This window comes from Notechis scutatus, chromosome 4 (genome assembly GCF_049901735.1).
Source record: "Notechis scutatus isolate UNSWTSFEM ecotype Mainland chromosome 4, rNotScu1.2, whole genome shotgun sequence".
NCBI lineage: Eukaryota > Metazoa > Chordata > Lepidosauria > Squamata > Elapidae > Notechis > Notechis scutatus.
Genome location: NC_142012.1, coordinates 135,917,164 through 135,939,985, shown reverse-complemented (window position 1 = coordinate 135,939,985; position 22,822 = coordinate 135,917,164). Strand labels below are relative to the sequence as shown.

At 37.4% G+C, this 22,822-nt stretch overlaps 2 protein-coding genes across 2 annotated transcripts; both read left to right on the top strand.

The window, feature by feature from the left end:
• The first annotated feature begins 486 nt into the window (after nucleotides 1-486).
• Nucleotides 487-7,001, top strand: LOC148130927 (RING finger protein 228-like). The gene has a single exon (XM_087965020.1). The coding sequence runs from the start codon at nucleotides 823-825 to the stop codon at nucleotides 1,765-1,767; it is 945 nt and encodes a 314-aa protein (XP_087821146.1). The 5' UTR covers nucleotides 487-822; the 3' UTR covers nucleotides 1,768-7,001.
• Nucleotides 7,002-15,162: 8,161 nt separating this feature from the next.
• RNF228 (ring finger protein 228) lies at nucleotides 15,163-16,299 on the top strand. The gene has a single exon (XM_087965023.1). The coding sequence runs from the start codon at nucleotides 15,339-15,341 to the stop codon at nucleotides 16,224-16,226; it is 888 nt and encodes a 295-aa protein (XP_087821149.1). The 5' UTR covers nucleotides 15,163-15,338; the 3' UTR covers nucleotides 16,227-16,299.
• The last annotated feature ends 6,523 nt before the right edge of the window (nucleotides 16,300-22,822 follow it).

Genomic DNA, 22,822 nt, shown 5'->3' with positions numbered 1-22,822 from the left:
CCATCCAGATGCATTTGAGTGTCAAACTCCAGGATTCCCAGCAACAAAGCCTGACCAATGGTCATGCTAGCTAGGACTGTAGTATTGGTTGCATCAGTTAAAATGCTTTTATTGAGCTCTGAAGCATTTTGCAAGCATTCCACAGCCGAAGTGCGGAGATGGGCCAACAGAAGAGACTGAGCACTTGTTGCACTGGTACTAATGGTATCAGATTTTCCACACTGTATGAGAAAGTCTGTTTCACACTTATATTTTTGCCTTTTTAGCAGCACCCAGAGGGATTTCTACGATAAATTGCCGCCATTACTTTAAAAAAAAACCCACCAGAGTGCACTTTGATGTGTGTTGTTTATCCCAATTGTTGCCTTCCTTGTTTTTAGAAAAGCTTCCGGCTTTCCTCTCTGAGGAAATGAGATCATAAGGATGCTCTCAGATTTTAAGGGAGTGGTGTTGGTGGGGGCCCTGGTCGCTGTCTGCCTGCTCAACCACTGGGAATCCGCACGTCACAGGGCAGCTCCTGGCTGGAAAACAGCATTCAGGTGGCGCCAGCAGCGAGAGAAAAGGGAGTCACCATCGAATCAAAGGCATCCAGCAGGGCTGCGCCGTCGCCAGCAGCAGCGGGCGAGGCGAAGCACGCACCGCTGCGGCCGGCTGCTCCTGCCAAGAAGCGACCGAGCTAACCCAGAAACGAACGGAGGAAAAGCCAGCAGGCAAACCAAAGGACTAAGCGCCCTTGCCCGCCGCTGCCCCCACCCGCCCACCCCGCAGAGTAAAAGCTAGAGGTGTGAAGAAAAAGATCCCTTGAAATAAAGCGATGATATTATGGCCCAGGAGGAGCAGCAAAGCGGCGACCAGACTAACAACGATCTCCAGGGAGGGACCCAGCGGGTTCAGGATGGCGAGAAGGAAGAGCCGGCGGAGGGGAAGACGCCCGCAAGCAAGCCGGAGGCTCCTCTCACTTCCGAGGAGTACGAGTGCCGGATCTGCTACAACCTCTTCGACCTGGAGCGCCACGCACCCAAACTGCTGGAGTGCCTGCACACTTTCTGCCGGGAATGCCTCAGCGAGCTGTACCAGCGCGGAGACCACTCGCCCCACTGCCGGAGCGAGGCAAGCAGCAACATTAGCGGCTACGGCGCTCCTGAAGTAACCGATGGCGGTCGCTCCGCCGGCCCTTGCATCACGTGCCCCGTGTGCCGGCACTGCACGGCTCTGCCCGAGGGCCAAGTGCAGAGCCTGCCGGTCAACACCAAGCTGGTCGAAGCGATCCTGCTGCAGCTGCGCGGCTGGGCGCCCCTGCTGCCCGAGTTGCGCCCGCAACATTTGTTCTTGCCGGTGCCCAGGCCGTCCCGCCAGCCGTTCTCGTCCGAGCGGAGCCTCGGCGCGGAGACGCCCTCGGGGACCGTCTCCATACGGAGCGTCGGAATGGAGACCTACATCGAAGGTCTCGGGGGCGGCGGTGTCGTCAGCAACTGCGGGGCGAACTGCAGAAAGAAGGCGAGCTGCCTGTGCTTCGTCTTCGCCGTGCTCGCCATGGCCTTGCTGGGCTTCGCTTGGATGGAATGGCTGAACGGGTCCATCTTCCTCGGGGTCGCTCTGCTCCTCCTCTTCGCCTCCACCATGCCTTTTATGTACAACTTCAGAATCCGCAGCGAGCCGAGGACAATCTTTTTCACTCGAGCAGGAGGGAGCGGTTCAAGGGAAGAGCCCTCTTGCCGCAGCACTCCCGGAAGCCGCTCTGCGGTTGACGTGAGGAGTCGCTGCTAGGCCGGCGCTGTCTAGGAAAGGCGCTCTCCAATTTTTCCGTTTCTTTTTCTGGAGGGCTTGAGAGACTGCCTGGCATGAATCAGAACAGCAGCTGAAAGTTTCACTCCTATTTCTTTATAGCAGCAGGAGGAGAAGGAAGGAAGGAACGAGAGAAAAAGAAAAGAGAAAGAAAGAAAGAAAGAAAGAAAGAAAGAAAGAAAGAAAGAAAGAAAGAAAGAAAGAAAGGTTCCGTTCTTCTTTTCCTGAATGCCAGGGTGCTGCACCTGGGCAAGGGAAAACAAAACAGTCTGGGCAACTGTTGATTGTTCTGCTCCTAGAGGGACATGGGGTCAGTACATGCATGCTCAAAAATATTTTGCTGCATAATACACCATCTTTTCCCCATTCATGATTCAGAAGCCAACCTGACCAATAATTAACCCATTTTTAAACTCCCCACAGTGTTCTGTGCCCCACTTGGGGACAGCCATTTAGCTTAAAGAATTCAGGACAACGCTCACAATTTGGTTCTCCAAACATCTTGCTGAAGTGGCCATCTTACTTTACCTAATAAAAGGGTAACTCTAGATGAGTGTGTGGTAAGAAAAGTAGTTAATACTCTAGGGGGAAAGTCCCCCCTTGGAAAGATTGCTGCATTTCCCCCTGTGCCTTTACAGTTTGTATGGTAGAACGGGGATCATCAGTTGTAGGTGTTTTAGTAGAGCACTTGCTATCCAGTGCAAGCTACAGGGTTCAATTTTTTTGGCATTGTTAACTTTTTAAAAGAAGAAAATGGGGCATTAGGAGTGTGAAATACTATGAAATGCTACTATGAAATTATACCAGTGACTAGCCAATACTGGTCCAAAATCTGTAGAAATGAAGTATTTCCATTTGTAATGCAGCTATTAAAATATAAGGAATGCCTACAGAGGAACTGCAATGTGCAGCTTGGCTCTTGTTAAAAGAATAAACAGGTTGTAAAGCTTTTAGGTAAGTGACCTCTGCTGTTGACTTGGTTCTGAATATGGATTTAGTTCTGATATCTACTTGTGCCAAAGTTCTGCCTAGGAATATACGGTATTAAGCAGAGCGTGCCTCTTAAGTTTATACTGAGTGCCTTTTCTTCCTGCTTTTAAGAATAATCTCCCACATCTAAAAATAGTGAACATGATTTCTAAGGAAGGCAGAAATCCCTGGTATCTCAGAAATTGTGCACTACTTCCCCAATCAACCAAAAGATGTAATGGTCTGATTGGGTATTTCTTACATAGAACTCTATATAAGTGATCATATCATTCTTATGAATTGTTACTGTTATACAGATATGCCAAGAATGTGGGCTAGTCCATTTAAAAGGCAGCTCTTCAATACATTCTTCTGATATTACATTCTCTTATTTATCTATTCTAAACAAGAACAAGCAAACTAGGTTTTTGCAATTTTTTAAAAATTAGAATCTCTTGGTCCATTAGCTGGATCCAGACTCCAAATAGAAGTTCAGAGGGGAGATAGTATCTTATGAAACAGGTGCCTGTAAACATTAGGCTTGTGAAAGGGCTTGTCCGAATTGACCTTGCAATTCTTAAACAGAAATCCATATTCAGTTTTCTGTCACACTTTGTTTCAGCAATGCGAGGAGAGAGCCTTAACTGGGTGTGTCTCTGGAGGGTAGATTCCTATCAACGATGCTTTAATTTAGATTTCTGCACTGGACATGGAATGAATTAAGTAGTCTAAACAAGCTTTCCAAATACTTTGATTGTTTGAAAATCTGAAGCTGAAGTTTAAAATTCTTCAAGAATATATTTTGAGTTTGAACAAAAGGTGTGCAATTTTTTTCTTTAAAAAAATACTTGTTTTTAAAATTCTTATTAGGGCTAAATTTCTGGTTTTTCTATAATGTAGCATGTCTGGTTTGTCTTACCATTTTGTAGGAATCCAGTAGTTTTAAATTCAGATTTATTAATATGAAATCTTTTATTATTTTTTATTAGCGCAGTGCATGAATCACAAAAAGATAAATTTAATTGGAAATTTGGAATCAATATTAATCTTTAGAGATAAAAATTGATTTATATAACTTTCTTTAATACATGTTGGGACTAATGCAAATGCTAATCTAAATTCTGACTGATTTCACATGCTCTATTAAGCTTAATTATAATGGTTAGTTCACACAATATATTAAACAAATGAACAAACTATGTTATGATTTAGAATGATATATGAACCCTCAAAATTGGATCTTATTCAGCAAGCTGTATAAAAGTCAAAACATGGTGTTGGGTCCTAGCCAGTTCTATTAAACCTATTGAGAAAGTTTATTAATAGATTTATTAAGATAACATTTTATGTAAAGAGATATCTGGTAAATTATTATAGAAATATAAAATGCCTGTATGCTTTTAATATGAGAAAGTGTTAAAAACAGTAAGTTTGCACCATTTTTTTGTTTGCTTCAGATGTTCATGTTCTTTATTTTAATAATTATTTAAATGTTGGCTGATATCAGATGAATGCACAATTCCTTATTGGAAAATATATTTTTTGTTGATATTGAATGAAACTCAGATCACATATGGAAATCATTCTTAATTCTACTATGAAAGGGCTAATTCCTTGCCAATAAAAAGCTACTAGGCCTCTATATCCGTACTAATTACTGCAACACCTTGGATCATCCATAGGTGAAAGAATTATAACAGATCATGAGCATAGTTTTTTATAATATTTTTACTTCAAATATAGTGTCAGCTTACATATTTGAAAATTATTTAATTGATGTTGAAGCCATGCTTAAATCTATTTAAGTGATAGCTATGTCTATATGTACATTAGCCTTTTATATACATGTGATTTAGAGCCATTCTTCATATTGCTTCAGCATTCATTTGATAAAACTGTTTTTGGGCTACACCCCATACCATTGGAAAATTTTTCACTGGGTTTATAGAAAACCTATAATGTAGCTGACTCAGAGAGTTGTGCAGTTTTAACCAGTGTACATAATTAATTATGGTTTATAGTGTGAACCCAGAAAATTGGGCATCATGATTCATTTAACTGGCTTATTGTTGCACAAATACATCTTTTTTTATAAAGACATATGCCATATATGATGAAGTTGGGAGTGAATGAAAGAGCTGAACTAAGCCAAGGAAAGTTCTGGTATCAGTTCAGGTTTTTTTTTTACTTGCCATGCTTCAATAAGAATTGGAAGGATACCAATTGATCATACCAAGAGATCTCAGACAGGCAGATGGCATTGCATAGAACAGGCCTAAAATGACTATGGTGATATTAATATAGGTTAAGCTTGTTTTACTTTACACACACACACACACACACACACACACACACGCACACCCACCACAAACAAACTTCAGTATTTTGGGATGTATAGAACCTCTTGCTTTTATTGCTACTACATGAAAAAATCAAACTTCAGCAGTATTGATAGAATAATAAAATAATGCATGATTTTCTTTCCTTATCCTGTAATAGTGAATGGATGTTTATATAACACTGGATGACAAAGGTTTTGATTCCTGAACACTTTAGGGTGTACCTTATGGACTGCTGGCTGCTAATCAAGAAAATAACCTGTAATTTAACCTGCAACGTTCCACATTGTAGAAATCTTCTATTTTTATATACCATAATTGCAGTGTAAGATCTTTAGGGCTTGTTGGTTATGCTGTACATATGAAAGAAACTTATGAAAGCATGGAACTGTTGTTGAAGCACATCCAGTACACCAAATACAATTGGAATATCTGTGGAGATCTGACAGTGACTCTGCTATTTGGAATGCAGTTTGGATATACCGAGTACTATTATTACATATGCGAATGGGACAGCCATGTAAGATAGTCCAATTACATTAAAAAGAAATGGCCAGTCTAAAATAATTTTGTTCCAGCTCAGAAAACCATGAAATATTTTTTGATTCAACCATTTTTGCCTCCACTTCACTCAAAACTCTGAGTGATGAAAATTTTAGTGAAAGTAATGAACTAGGAAAGTTAAGGTTTTGTTATTTGAGACTGCTATTTTAGGAATAACATATGCCAAGATACAATATCAATGATAAGCAGTTCAAAGATCTGTTATGGGGACAGAGAAAACCACTTGGAAAGCAGTCAAGGATGTCCTTGAGAATTTTCTTGGCAAGCACAGAGCACCAAACTTACATTCAGCTGGTCGACTAACTTCTTACAGCATACCAGACCATGAAATTCAACGTATCACTGAAGATTCATTTTCTGCATTCATACTTTGACTTCTTTTTCAGAAAACTAAGTGCAGTCAAATGATGAACATGGTGAAAGCTTTTGCCAGGATATGGTATCAGGGCAACTAGAATAGATGACTATTATTAGACATTGCAGTAGGATGCACTGAGCAGTGAGTATAAATGAAAATTAACAACAAAATACTTTTGGCCCTGTTGAATTCATGCAATGTATGAGAAACATGCAATTAAATATGTTACAGTCATTAAAATTTACTTTCATATTTCTGAAGATGCCTACATGACATAGTCAATCAAAATTTATATTTATAGTTTGAAGGGGTCCATCATAATACCAAAAGTTTTTCAAGAAGCAAAACTTTTGAACAAAAATTGTTGTCCAGTGTAATCATTTAATAATGGCAAATGCTTGCTTTCTGCATCAGAATATTTACTGATATTGGATCAGTTAAAGGATACTGTTCTGGTACAGGCTCATTTGCTGGCTATTGGTGAAATGTGCTACACTCCAAGAAATTATGTATCACTGTTTGTATAAACTTGCTTGCTTGAGAGTCACAAGCTTAAATCCAACTTTCCTCTTAACAGATACATGTGAGAAAATATCTTCTATCTCAGTATATTGCCTTTAATATCCTTGTACACTCAAAAGTGCATTGACCTCTTGTTTATATGCTGGTAGAGCCAGATCAGGGCCTTCAACGTTCACCTCTATAACAAGTAAAATACAAATGCATTGTTTGTATATTTATATTGTGCTTAGGATGGTTTCTCCTTTTTAACATGCTGAAGTACTATGTTGTAAATTTATACCTAAGCATTTTGTATTCTTCAGATTTTTCATAAATAATTATACATTTAAACTGCTAAGGATTGTGTAAACTGTTAAAACAGTTTTGGATGTTTAATACTGTTATATAGTGAAGGTTTTTTTATGCTTGTTTTTTATCATTCATCTAAGTTTTTCAATATGAAATGTGTTTCATGGCAACAATAAACTAACTATGAGTATGTGATTGTGTCTCTGTACTCCCAAATGATTATTCATTACCCATTTCCTTTATATTGTGTTAATTAAGCTATAAGATCATATAGACCCATTAGGATCAATGGATGCTTTTTCAATATCTGACAATAATTAGATGCTAAATATATTTACACTGAAAATAGGTCTAAATAGTATGAAGATATTGATAATTGGAACTTCTTGAATAGTATAGCTACCTATGTGTGTGTTTCTTTGAAGTAATAAAATTGCTCAGCTACCTATCATTAAGATAGCTGAAACAGAGAAAGAGGAGGCCCAATACACTAGTGTCATGTCATCTGTGGCACACACTCCAGATCACTTGTGGTAAAATGAGCTTAGCAGAAAATGCAGAGGCAATTTAGAAAGGCAATTCAAGGGTCAATTATTTCTGTAGAGGAACATAAGAAAACTTAAAGTTGTATTTCCTTAAAAAAATTATCATTCACCTCAGTTTTTCAATATTAAAAAAATATTTTACTTGTAAACTTGTATAAACAAATTATGGAATCAAATGAAACTTCTTTCAATAGTATTGACCCAAAGAGAAGAGTTAGATCTTATTGGTTCCAAGGAAGTGACTTCATCCTCAGAGCTGGGTGCATGGCTCCTTGTTCATCAGATTCATGTGCATTCTGATTGGTTAGGGCCGTGTGGGAAGTGATATATGATTGGGTCCAGATTATAGTGAATTCATCCTCAAGTGAGGAAGTTGCCCCAACCCTCTCTTCAGAAAATCATTGCTCAACTTATCCTCTTCCTTGGTGACCCCGATGTCATCAAGCATATTTTTCTGGACTGCCTCAGAGAGTGGGAGTAAGAGTAGCGGTTCTGTTTCTTTCAGAGATTTATCCATTTAGCACTGATGAAAGGTCTAGCCCTTGCTTTGTGTGAAAATACAGAATCACCCTTTCCACTTTTTCCTGTTTAACATCTATTTGAGACCATTGAATGGATAACTCATCGGTATCATCAATACATTGATCATACCCAGTTATGTATCTCACACTCAGCTGGCCAGCAATTACTGAGATTCTGTCTCAATGTCTGTAGACTGAGATACAGATGAGAAAATATTCAATCCTAGAAAGACTTAATGTTTGTGGATTTGGGAGCCACCTTGATCTGATTTTTTTTTAAATTATTGATTCTAGATGGGGTTGAACTGTATCAAATATGGTACACAGTTTAGGGCTCACTTTACACTCATGGCTCCTGATTAGACAGGTTACAGCTGTGGCTAAGATGAACTTTGCACAAATCCATCTTGTGCCCCAATTGTATGGATTCCTACACAGAAAACCCCTACTCATGGTAATTTATACCTCGGTCATGTCTCATCTGAATTATTGCAGTAATTTCTGCATGGGGCTGCCCTTGAAGACCACTTCAACTTATACATTCTGCAGCAGCACAAGTAATTCTGGGTGCACCGTAATATACCATGTAATGTTATTTCACAAGTTTCACTGTCAGTGGGCTTCCAATTCAAGCTGGTCACAGTAACCTATAAAGTTCTTAAGATGGAACTGTCTACAGAGATTCTCAATAATCCAAGTCATGGTTGATGATCATGGTCTTGATCAAGGCAAAGCTGTAAATGCAATTTACATGATTTTGTAAGGCTTTTAATACAATAGTACATGATAAATTGCTGTTGAAATTAAACTCTTATGGCATTTATGGTCCTTTGCACAAGTGGATTGATGCTTTCCTGTCTAATAGACTGCAGAAAGTCAATAGGAAATTTACTTGTCTAACCCTGCATCAGTTAACAGTAGTGTTCCACAAGGCAGCATCTTAGGTTCCACACTTTTCTTGCTCTATATCAACGATTTATGTGATCAACTTAAAAGCAATTGCGTCCTTTTTGCCAATGATATAAAATTATTCAATACTACAGATAATTCTATTGTTTTGCAAAGTGATCTCGACTATGTGTCTGCATGCTCATCTATTTGGCAACTTCAAATTTTGATCAGTAAATGTTCTGTCTTACATATTGGTAAATGTAATCAGAATGTCAAGTATAAGCTAGGTGGCATTGAACTAGCAGATGACCCTCACTTTGTCAAGGACCTAGGTTTATTTATCTCTGACGGTCTATGCTCCAAAGTTCACTGTAACAGCATTGCTAAAAAGCATTAAGAGTTGTAAATTTAATTTTGTGCAGGTTCTTTCCTGGAAACATTGTATTGCTAATTAGAGCTTATAAAACTTATGCTAGACCAATTGTTCAACTGTTTGAAATCCCCACCATATATCTGACATCAGTACAATTGAGCGGGTTCAGAAGAATTTCACGGGAGAAGTCTTGCACTCTTTTTTACACAATATAATTCCCTATGCTACTAGGCTCAAAATTCTCGGTTTGGATAACTTAGAACTGTGTCACTTGAGATCAGACCTAGGTATTGCATACAAAATTATACATAGTAATGTTTTTACCTGTAAATGTTTTTTTTTTTGTTAATCATAATAATACGTGCACTAACCACTTTAAACTCAATGTAAATCATTCTAAACCACTGTAAAAAACATGATTTTTGTAATACAGTTGTCGAAGCCTGGAATGCTCTACCTGATTCAGTTGTTTCAGCTACAAATTTTCCGTTTCAGTCACAAATTGACTTCCATGGACCTTACATCATACTTAAGGAACCACAAACTGTTGATAATGGAATTGCCTTTAATTCTTTTTTCTCTGTTTTTCTATGTTGTGTATATTATTTTAATTGTATATTCAATAAAGTTTGCTTTTAATAAAAAAAACATACTTAAAATGGTTAGAAGGGCATGCATAAGTGCACCAATGTGCCTATTGTCTCTGTCACTGTATTTTTATTCCTTTATTCTTGTTCTCGTTTTTGTCTGACAAATTCTAATATATAAATGAAATAAATAAATAATTATCCCAAAGGTGCTTTTCAAAATGTAACTGGACATTTTTTTTCTTTCAAAACGTTTCACTTCTTCGTTTTCAAAGAAAAAGTCCAACTGCATTTTGAAAAGCACCTTTGGAACTTTGATGGGACTGGAGTAAACTGGGTGGCTGCTACTTAAGTAGGCTCATGTCTGGCATCCAGAAGATTTTCTTTATTACTACGCTGAACCCTGTGGAATAGGGTGCAGTCACAAATTTCCTATCTGCCTTCCAAAGATTTGAAGACAGAGCTCCTCCCACAGGCACTGGTCAGATGGTTTTGTGAGCCTCTTGCTTGTTGAATTACGGTTGGTTGAATTACTGTGAAGCAATTTGTTTCAGTTGAGTTCCATTTTTTGTGTTTTTAGTTGCATATGCTACCCTAAATGACATATTAAAAATACTGAATTAAATACATTTAATAAAGATATACAGAAGTAAGTTATGGTTAACAACCACATGGTTGTTCCAGCCAAACTTTGGAGTCCACACAAAACAAATCCATGCTCCAGCTAGCACCCTGGATAGCTTCATGTGAATTTTAAACTGGATATTCAAGTGAACAAGTTTAGGTGTTCTTATGGCAACAGTTGGTCCCAAACTATGATTTTAGTTGAAACTAAAAGAGTAGCTAATATTCCTTTCCAATTGCAGTTACTTCCAATTGAAAAAGACTATGCTTGCTTCAGCAGCATTAATTCCAACGGTGAAGCAAGGAAATGGGACAGATGCAAGAACTTCTGGATCACTTAAAAGTGATTTTAGCTCTGTGGCAGAGAGGACTTGTAGCTGATAAAAGTTTCTTCAGAAATTAAGTGAACTTGCAGAAGATCCTTCCCAGTGAAATGGCCAATAGAGGATATGGCAGACCAGTTGTCCTAATTCAACGTGCAAACAAGACATTAAAAAAACACACCCTTAACTGGGGTTAAAGGACTCAACTGACAACTACTACTTAGGTTATATAACAATCACTTTCAGCCAAATCAAATCAAAATGTTTATTATGGCCTATGAGCCAGAAAGTACAACAATAAAATACATAAATCTATAATTATTAATAAAACCTTAAACATTGCAAGAAAATTACATAAAACTATTATAGTAATTGTGATACAAATAGCGGTAGCAATCATTTAAATTTGTGCTAAATCGTAGGACAGATACAACAAATGACAAAAATGTTCTGTGCTATAAATATAAGTTTAAAAAAAGCCAGCAATTGGGCCCACCAATCACCTTCAACCATATTTTAACACCTCTCACTTCCTGCTTCCTGGAATGACTGCCCAGTAAGTCCTTTAGCATCATGTAAGAGATGACTAATACTTCTTTTATTCCATTTATTTTTTTAAAAAAATGATCCTAATTTGTTCATGTGTGAAAATTATGCTGATAATTAAAGTAGAGATATTGTTAGAACAATTTATTTTAGTAGTTTGTTGCTTCTCCCTACCTTATTTTCTTAGTGGAGTATTGGCGGCTTAACCATTGATAGCCTGAATGACATATCTAATCATAACTAGGGTAAATTAACCTACAAGCCTGTGATTACACATTGTGGTTGACCAGTTATTTCATTTATTTATATTTATTATATTATTAAATTATATATCTGTCCAATCAACATATGACTCAATGGTGAGGTCAAATAAAAAGAACACATAACAGCCAAACAAATACAAGCAATAAAAAGCATATGACCTGCAAGGCAATTTCATTCTGCCATGCAGTCTAAATTTCAATAGGCACAAAGCCTATCAACCTAATGCTGGGGGAAAGCCAAGTTTTAAAAGCTTTCCAAAAGGCAGTTAAGGTCAAGGCTATCCAATTCTCAGGGGAATGCTATTCAATAGGTCAAGCTTGGGAATAAAGAAAGCATATCTCCTGGGTCCTGCCACATGACAATGCTTAAGTGATGGGACCACAGCATGCTCAACCTGTCAAATTTTAAGGCACATTATTCACATTTTAATTCATGATCTGAGTTCAGATGCCCTGGGACCCATGATAATTAAAGGCTATGCATATCTTAGAAAAAGAATATCAAGATTTGTTTAACAGAACATTCTTTTCTCCCCTACTCATGCAGTGGCTCAACTCATCTTAAGGACTATTGGCTCCAACTTCGGTCTTTGCTCAAGGATGAACAAATTGGAAGGGTGACCTCTCCAAGATCTTTATTTAGCCTTGGCGTTTTTTTAAAATGTTGCTATGACATTGTTCAAACCTAGAATGTGTAAAGAGTATTTCTGAGTATATATAAATAGGTTTTTGCAAGTCAGCTGCAATTCACCTTCATAACTGCTTTTACATCATATAGCTAATAAGAATTTCCTTGCCAAAGCTCACATCGCAAATCTGGGCAGCTTATAGATGAGTTTAATAAAAAAAAAAACTATCATAGATTATTTCAGTGCATAAGAACACTGTGTGTATTTACAAAATATTCTCTCTATGGTTAATTTAACTACAATTTATTCAAATGAGCCAATTTTTTTAGGAGGATTGAGTTTCTGAGTTTTAGCTACGAATGAATCATACAAACTGGATTTGCACAAAAATAGATTAAAAGGTAATTGCTTAATTGCCATTCAATATTGTAAAAACACAGACTCCATTTAAATCACCCTATCAGGAATTATATTTTGCTGTCCAATTTATATAGAATTGGGTGAACAAATAAAAAACAATAATGCAGAGGCATCACAGTATTTCAGTGATAACTTGTGCATTTTACCAGAATGGATTAGTAGGTAGGATATACTAGATGTAAATTAAACAAAACTGAATTATATTACTGGTTTGAGTAAATGACATCTTTATAATCTCCTATGATATTGCAAACCAAGAAAGTCTGATTTTGGAGTCATCTTGAGAATTCAGTAATTTCTTTACTGCTTTTGGAGAGGCTTTATCTCATGTTGCTCCATGTACCATTGAAGGAACATTGAACTTATTCCTGTATTCAAATTGTATCTGGCTTTTCAAACAGAATTTTATGTAAAGGCCTACAAACAATCTGAAAACTACAGTTTCAATTAATAATTGAAAACTATTAACATTAAAACTTCAGAAGTGCATTCTAACCAGTTATAGCCTCATATAACTTATAGAGTCCCACAACTAAAGGGAGAGGTTTACAGAAAACATTAAATTCATACCACAATCATAGTAAGCACTCATTGATACACTCATTTTCTCTTGCTTACATAAGTGCTCTCAAGGAGATCTTTAATTCTTATGAATGGATAAAAAGAGGCTTTTTTAAGCCTCAGTTAAATAAGCAACAATCTAATTTTATGCATAATTTCTTCTATAAGATTTTTCGTGACAAAAGGTACGCAAGGTATTTTAATAATATTAAATACAGCATTTTCACATACACCCAAGCTGCTGTACAGAGTAAATGTGACAGCTGCAAAATAATATACAGGGAAGTCCTCAACTTACAACTATTTGTTTAATGACCAAAGTTACAACAGCACTGAAAAAAGTTACTTACAACCAGTCCTCGCATTTATGACAGCTGCAGCATCCCATGGTCAAGTGTTCATAATTTGGGGGCTTGGCAACTGGTATATATTTACAATGGTTGCAGCATTTGGTGCCATGTGATCACCCCATGTGACCTTCCAGTGGCTTTTGACAAATAAAAAAATTGTCCCCCACTATGGTTGTAAGTCCAAGAATATGTAAATATTTCATTCTAACTTCTTAAGTTAGAAAACAAAATTAAAGGAATATATTATTTTCTTCTTTGCTTTCGATTTTGAAACCTGTTTGTGAAAACTAATAAAACAGACTGTGCCAATTCTTATAGACACTGAGCCACCTGCTTATTTTAGCTGAAAGCAAGAAGTTGGAAGGAAAAATTCCTCTGGTTCAGTTCAAAGCTGAGAGAAAGACACTGGAAACAACATAGAGGCTGGAGACCGTTTGGAAAGAAGGTCCATTTATTGATGAACAGAACCACCAGGCTTTGTGGTTCTGGTGCAGCTGACCAAATGGTTGAATGAGTGAATGGACCTCTTCTGTGACTTTGAAATTTGAACTGTTCTGGGGGTGGTGCAATGAAGGGGCTTGTGTTCTGAAAGGGTGTTGGGCAATTCCTATTGTGGCTAATGGTTTTGTCCTGTGTTGGATCTTGGGTGAGGGGCAGCTTTCTAATCCTACCCTTCTGCCTTTTTTAGATGTCAAACTTTGCTGCAAGGAGTTTCAAAATATCTTCTCTTAAATGGGTGTCTGCTTATGAATAGAGCCATCTAGATAATTGGCTTCCTTTTTCAATAAGCTCTTTATCTCTTTAGTGCTGGCATCCGCTGTGAGCTATTAAAAAATACTGGGGGCTGTTTTCTGCCTCTAAAAACATGCTTCTCCTTCTCTACCTTTTTAAAATATTTCCCCATATATTTCATCCTTCTGGGAGGAGGTTTCCCACAGGACCAAACCATTTTGTCAGGCATTCTAATATACTTTATTCTTATTTGGATTTCTAAGAAGCCACGTAGGTTCCACTGGTTGTTTGAAGACCTAAAGATGCAGTTTTAAAAAAATGCTTACATACATAAAATAATTCCCCCCCCAAAAAAGTATGCTTTAAAAATTAATGCAGATGAAATGTGAAGAATAGAGAAAGGATGCCCCTTTATGGTTTGGGGCTCTTTTGAGAGAATAAATGAGTCAGAAAACAGTTAAATACACACTTTAAGTCATAATGTTGGGGATTTTCCTTCTGGTTTAGCCAGAATTCAGACACACCATCTTGTCTTATGGTTGCCCACCTGGCTGTTGTTTATTAAATAATAGGTATTTGCTTTTACAACTATGCATGGAACCATTGTCTTTGTATAAGAACCAACCCACAAATACCAGAACATTCAAATACTTCGGCACCAGCTCTGTCAAATTACCAGCAGCCCTGCGGTTCTGTTCTAAGCAGTTATAGCTCACCTTCCATAAAATGACACCGGAGATGTGTGTGCATTTGTGCGTGTGAATGAACTCGGCCTTTTCTAACCGGCTGTTCTCTTATTTGTAAGACTACAATTCCCAGTGACCTCCTATGTTGGGCATTCCCGTGCCCAAACTCCAGAGAAGCTGCAGACTGGGGAGGTTTAGCTAATGTCCCTGTGTGCTTCTTGGCATCCTCGAGCAAAAGCCGCAATTCAGAAGGGGGTGAGGAGCCGCCAGCGACCACAGCAGCAAAAGAAGCACGCAGCACTGCAGGCGGCGGTTCATGCCCAGACCTTCCCAACCGCGCATCATCAGAAGGGCGCCGGAGAGGGACACCGGCTCGGCTCCGACCCTCCGTAAACTCGCACCCCAGAGCCAACCTTTCACCCGCCGCAGCGGCGCGGAGCCTTCAGATGAGACGACGCGGCTATGGCAGATCTGAGGCAACCACCGCCCGGTCACGAGGGAAGGAGCCCGCAGGACGGGGAGGCTGAAGGCCACGAAGAAGACTCAGCCGAGGCGGCCTTGAGGAGCGCCGTCGCCTCCTACCTCGCCCTGGGGGTGGAAGGGCCTTTGGCAGCCGAAGAGCGTGAATGCCGGATCTGTTACAACCCCTTCGACGCCGAGGCCCGCGCGCCGAAGCTGCTGGCGTGCCTGCACACCTTTTGCCTGGACTGCCTGGTCCAGATGCATCGCCACCAAACCCAGAGCAGCGGCGCGGGGAGGGGCGCGGCAGCGGAGCGCGGCGGCCCAGGCGACGCCATCACGTGCGCGTTGTGTCGGCACCGCACGGCCCTGCCGAAGGGACACGTGCACGACCTGCCGCTCAACACCAAGCTCATCCCGCCGCCGCCGCCGCCGCTGCTACCGCCGCCGCCACCTCCGGACCGCTTGCAGCTATTGCCTCTCTCGTGGGCGCCTCGGCCTACGTTTCACCGCCCCCTGCCGGAGCAGGGCGGAAATGGCGCGCTTTCTGCCGAGGCTGGCGAAGCGAGCGGCGGCTGCAATGAAAGCGGCTGGAGCCGGAGGCAGGAGATGCGAACCGTGCGCTGCGTGTGCGTCGTCTTTACCTTCTTCTCCATGATGGTCGTCTCTATCACCGGGCCCCTCTTCCTCAACTACAGTGGCTGGGTGGAGCTCTTCATGGTGTCCCTCTTCCTTATGGTTGCCATCGTCCTGGCCCTCCTCTCCGTCATGCCTTACCTCCTCCACAGCCGCGGATACCGGACTGTGGCCGCGGCCTTACTCGCGGGAGAAGGAGCGAGCAGCCCCCGAGGGGCGGCGCTCGGCCGGATGGCGATCTCCAGCCATTCGTAGGCAGCTCTTTGCCCGACCGCTAGGCCGAGATTCCTTTCCTGGGAATTCGGCAGCTGTTAAAAGCAAACAAAGCCTGGCCAGAAAGCGGCTGGCAAGCAGGTGATGGTGCGACAGCGCGCCGTGCCCTGCTCGCCCAAAGGCCGCTGAAAAGAAGGGCGGCCTGCGCCACACATAACAGAAGAAAGGGGTCCGGGTTGTGATTGTGAGCTGCCTGTGTGAGAGTAGAGAAAAAGTCAGTGACAGAGCCTTTGCCTTGTGTGGCGTCACAAATTCAACTCTTAGCATCTCCCAGATAAAAGGCTCCTTAGACATCAGGAATGACTTTTTGTCAGCCTTTCTGGTGAAATCACCAAAGCAAGGCAAGTTCATGTGTCTGTTAGGAAGCCTGGTGAATATGTCTTGTTTCTTAGGGCATTCGTCTGGGATGGGTGAGTGGGAAAGACGGGTTGAAAAATACTTCCACTTTTCTGATGTTTATTCACCACAGATTTGGCCTTTGTGCCACTGTTCAATCCTGGAATGTGTAAAGGGTGCTTCTGAGCATATGCAAAAAACACTCCAACACTCTTGCAAGCACTGGAGGCTAGGGGAGAAGGTGCATTTTCCATACTGGTTAGACTTTCAGAGTTTACATGGGTCCCCCTAGACATTGACTAAGCTTATAGTACAATCCATGTTATTGTAAGTGCCATAGAAAGTGACTGTGTTTATAAAATTAATGTAAAACTGGTTAGAAGTTACAAGTTAGAATGGTTTAGAATGAAGACATGCCTTCAATAAATATTGTGATTAAAATGGTCAAAATGTTTCTGTGCTGACAATATAATAATAGTAATAGGAGTGGGGACTGGGATATTGTTAATTTCAGCCATATGGCTGTTTAACTATTATGCATAATGTGTAAAGCATATACTCTGTTATGGTATAATTTCTATGCATCAGAAGTAAAGTTCATTTGATAATAAACACTGTTTGTTTGCTTCTTTAAAGAAATCATGTATCTTTTAACAAAATCTTGTCCACTCAGTATCCAAATTCTCCCCTTCGCTGTTACCAATTGAGGACTGTTCTCCTTTTAAATACATTTTGAATGTAGAGTGCAAGTCCGATTGCAACTATGATTAATGTATTCATTATTCCCAAATCTAAATTGGCCAAATGATCTGGTACTGTCATATGAAAAATGAGTAAAATGGTATATCAGGTCTCATCATTCTTTTCATTACAGAAGCAGCAATAATAGCAGTTCCTCTCCTTTTTATATTGCCTTCCTAAATTGCTTAGGGTAAATGGTTTTGGACCAATTTCAATATTTTATAAAACTTGGACAGTGCCAGAATCATGCATTTAACTATTTCCTTTAAGCCTACATTTTCAGGTATAGCCTTTTTTCCAGAAAGTGAAACTGTACGTCATGAGTTTGATAAGTATTCTTGCTAATATGTAGTATAGATTGACATAAGTTTCATTACAAACTTATTCAGAAATAATTTGCACCAAGCATATTTCAAGTTAGAGTGTATATAGAATTGTAAACCTCACATCTGGTAAGAAATTCCAAACTTTAGCAATTTTTCCTATTCTATAAATTAAATGGCAGGTTTGAATTCATTAACTGTTTGGCATAAATTACACAGTGATCTTGTTAGAAATGTGACATTTAGAAACTGATTTGTTCTTTTATTAATCACAATTTTAGTTATGCTTGAAAGCCATAATTAATTGTGATTCTTAATGCCATTATTTTATTTAGATGAGTGTTTTGGCAGCAAGCTGATTCTACATTAATGTAGTTTAATACTTAAGTAACTGGTAATTACATAAACTGTGATTGGTTTAGCACGGATTTTGTAGTGGAGAGTGTGTGTGTGTGTGTGTGTTTAAATATTATTTTGTTAATTATTGCAACTTGTTGCTTGGACACTTTGAACTGAAAGGCAGTACATAAATATTTAAAATAAAAATATTTAAGAGTTCAGTCCTGCTCCTTGAGGATACTCAGTGAAACTTGTGAAGTGCCCTTGAAATGTAATATTGCTAACCTGCTTTTGAAGAAGAAATAGAAAATGAGCTTTTGTCCAGTATTAATAATAAAGTTGATTGAAATTAGTCTTTTGAATCATAATTGCATGTAAATATTTTTATATTGGGAAGTGTAAAGCATTTTTCTTCTCTGGAGAATACTGAATGATACCTAATATTTTCTTAATATTGCTTTTTGTTCTAAAAAACCCCACATGATTTAACATTAAAAGTGCTAGGTCAATTTTTAAAATAAATACCTTTGTTGAAATTCTGAAATTAGCTGTTTTGGATCAATGTCTTTTTTTATGAAATAAAGCTTCCTTTCATTAAGCTTGACTCTTGGTGACTACATCGGAATGTCCCTGAGCTTGATGACAAAACAAAACTAATTTTCCTATTGCTTTCTTCTTGGATTTTCTTTTTTCTTTTTTAAAATTTTCCAGTGATGCTTAAGGCTGCAGGATTTCCTTGTGATCTTCCATCGAAATACTGAAGAAACTGTGTTCAGCCTCTTGAGATGAGACAAATTTGGTTAAAAGTTGCCTTTTAACTGGTCACACATATAATTCTTCATTAACCTTTCTATCATCCAAGTTTTATTTCTGATTCTTTCTGAATTATATGTATTTGTGAGACTTCATCTTTGATATTTGTATTTATTTAATATCAAATCATTCAGATTTTTAAAACAAATCATATCCAGGAATCTGACACAATTATGTAAGCTGTCTATAAAAAAAAGTTATTTCACAATGTTTGCCTGTGGTTTAATGGAAGTTTGTTGAATACAGGGGAGTTGATTGTACCCTGAAAAATATGTCATTGACATATACTGTTTGGTCAAGTTGCATTTAAATTAGTGCAGTAACACTACATTTATCCTATAAGAAATTCAGTAAAAATATACTTTAAAAAAATGAAAAGTAAATTCACTTTTATCAAACTGAATAAAAACTAAAAGAAATGTGTTATCACAAACACAATAAATACCATAGAACATAATTGGACTAATTTATAAGTAGGTGTGTAAAAGATGTGCTCTTGACATATTGTCACAGCAGCATATGACAAAGTGTAATGTAAAAAAGTACATTGTTCATGCATTTGAAATTATTTTCAACAAGTTAGGTGCAGTATTTAGAAGTATTATTCAGTGACTGTAAATAAATTATTCCAATTCACTGAGCAAAATAGGATTTTGAAAAAAAAAGTCTTACAACAATAGAGGGGAAAAAATCCTCTACATTGAACTGGATGCTTTTTTGTTTATTTGTTTCCAAATATATAGCAATCCTATTTCTTTTGATTCTGGTATAGAAAGATGTATATTTTACAGGGGGATTTTAAATTCCCTCCAAATTTACTCTTGAATAGTTTCATGTGAGCCACCTAGAATATTGTAAACTACCTAGAATCATTATATGAAATAGCCTTATTAGTCTTGAAAATAAATAAGTAAAACTAAGGATACAAATCACAGATACAGTATATTTTTCCGCAGATTGTAATATTTTTCAGAAAAAAAAGGAATAGGGCCACCTGGTTCTTGCAGTTTCCCTTTTCATTTTTGCAATATTGTTAAGGCTCAGATTATCATCATTAGTTGACTAAATGGTGATATTACAATTCTTTTCAAAAATCTACTGAAAAATATAATGTATAAAAACAAGTCTGAACAAGATTTGTGGATGCCTGCTGCCCTCATCTGGAAGAATATCAGTAGGCTGCATCAATCATAATAAATTTAAGTCATCTGGTTTATATATTTTTGAAATTACAATGAAGGAAATTCCTGAAGGCACTAAATGAAAAATTGCACAGCTTTTTTTTTTTTTACTAAATTTTTCAACTTCATATCTTTACTGAGGAAAGCATTCTTTACTTCAGTTCAAGAATGCTAGAATATAGCCAACTTTAGTTTTTAAAGGCAGAAAAATATTTCAAGTAATACCATTTTTTGTCTCATGTTTTTCTTTCAGACACCTTTTTCTATTTTCCTTTGCCTTGATCTCATAATCATGCAGTTACATGGTTACCTTCATGAAGCCACTTGTTTTTAAGTTAATTTACCTTTCCCTCGACCTGAATAGCTGAATAGACAAATTGTTCTTCTTAGACCCATTAGTATGTGAACTTTTCTGATGAAGGATTTGTCATCTCAGAAGGAATGTGCACACAAACTTTCCATAGTATCCCATTGACTCAAGCACTCCATGGCAGAAGGTTCAGTATAATATATTGCAGATAAATAATAATATGAGAAGATCAGAAAGAATTTTTCAGATATTAGCTGTCGTTTATCAGATATTCTTTTTTTCTATAGAAAAAAAGGGATATAGAGGGATTAAAAAAGATTTTAGCAAAAGTTGATGTTGATTGACTAAGATATGTTCAGCATGTGATTAATTCATTAAAACATTTATTAATATAAGCCCATAAGAAATTCAATTACACTATATGCATATTTTGGTGTGTTAATATATAATTTTAGTTTATCATTTTTAATGCCTGTGTTCATTATGATTTGACATGGGATCATAATTTTTGTGTTTACTTAAAGAATGAATATCAGTTTTTGTTGACTTACTCTAGGGTTTTATTGTTAGTGAGGAACCTTTGTTGTAACATTTAAGATTTCATAATTGTCTGAATCAAAGAGACAGATAGAAGTGCGTGCACATTAAAAAATGCGTATTGAAACACATTTTAAGTAATCAGAGTTAGAGTCAAGGTTCTAATACAGTCTGTGACAGCATAGAAATATATGAATGTATGTTTTAAGTAATATAGTTAATAACTGTCAACAAATATCAGTATAAATTAATGTTCGATCTGTTGTTTCAGGGCCAGTCTCATCTACCAGTTGAGAAACCAGGCCAGAGACCAGAAAACAGTGAATACTAGTCTTACTATAGGCAGGAAAATCGACTGGGTGACTTTGGGCCAGTCACACTCTCTCATCGCTCCATGGTAATAAGCCACTAAGTCAATTTCTGTAGCAACCAATGGATCAACATTCAGTTGATCAAAAAAAAGTTGATTCTACTTGTGGGAAAATGCTAGGAAAAGAAAAGAAAAAGTTGGATCTCTTATTTAGAGTTCAGAGGAATAATAACAAAGACAGCTGTATTTACATTTTCTTCTGCCTTGAATAAAAAAATAAAGAATAAAAAGAGGAGGAAGATATTATATAAGACATGAAAAACTATTTCATAAAACAGGAGAATAATACTTGACAAAGAATTATACTTGATTAAAAAAACCATCATTTTTGAAGAAAGACAGGAAAGAGATCTAATACAAGCAATAGTTTGTTTTTATAAGATGAAATGAAATGTCTTGAGTTATGAATAGTGTTTCACAAATGAAGTGTTTGTTGGATGAATAGATAAAATTGTTGTCTTAAAAACCTAAAACAAAGAGATGCTGTGAGAAGGAAAAACTGAAATTATTTTCAGATAGTCATTTCTGAGTTACATAGTGTAACTCAGATGAAAGTATTATCTCTGTATTTTTGCCACATTATTCTGAAAAGCAATGTACGTTTGTATGGCAGAGGGATATATATATATATATATATATATATATATATATATATATATATATATATATATATATATAGATATATATATATATATAGATATATATATAGATATAGATATAGATATAGATATATATAGATATATAGATATATAGATATATAGATATATGAAATTTATATATATATGAAATTTATATATATATGAAATTATATATATATGAAATTTATATATATATATATATATGGCATTCAGCTTTGTTCGGGTATTTTCCCACGTCATAGTAGTGGTGCTTTTAAAGCTGTAGCAACGTTTCAGCAGAATCTCATCTGCCATCATCAGGCTTTTGAAACAGATTTTTCCCCACTTATTTGGAGTTTATTAGCTTTGATTCTGTCCTCTCCTCTTTATCAGCTGCTGAATGAGGTCATACTGAGATATTGCCATCCATAGCCAAAAGAAACCCAGTATTTCCTCTGTGGATGGGTAGATCACTGGAAACATGTAATGCCAATTCTTTTATATTTTTATCCACTGTTTCTTTTCAGGCATACTGCAAAGCACTGTGAGAAACTGGAGACTTTAAATCATTAGCATGATTGCCTCTGCAGTCTTAAATTAAGAATTGCTGCTTTTTGTGTTAATTGCTACTGCCAATCTAATCTGCCTTGTCAAAACTGTAAAGGCTTACAGAAAGCTCTATTAACAGGCCATACAATCTCATGCTGTTTACTTCCATTAAATCTAATTCTATATACATTTAGCTGTATGCGAACTCAATATAAGTAATCATGCAAAGAAATGTGATATACAGTTATCCATTATTATCCATTACTACTGCAGCTCTCAGCAAAACAACTCAAATCATTAAAAAAGAAATTACAGCTAAAGTCACCCGATATATCAAGTGCCAGAGATTGAAATATATTGTTCCTTCTTTCAATCGGTGAATAATAATTAAAAAACAATAACCCATAACCCTAACATACCACAACATACTAAGCCAAACAAACCACATTATGGCTTAGTGTG

Excerpts from the sequence above, each read along its gene's own strand:
- RNF228 (XM_087965023.1), top strand. The coding sequence starts at position 15,339 with ATGGCAGATCTGAGGCAACCACCGCCCGGTCACGAGGGAAGGAGCCCG.
- LOC148130927 (XM_087965020.1), top strand. The coding sequence starts at position 823 with ATGGCCCAGGAGGAGCAGCAAAGCGGCGACCAGACTAACAACGATCTC.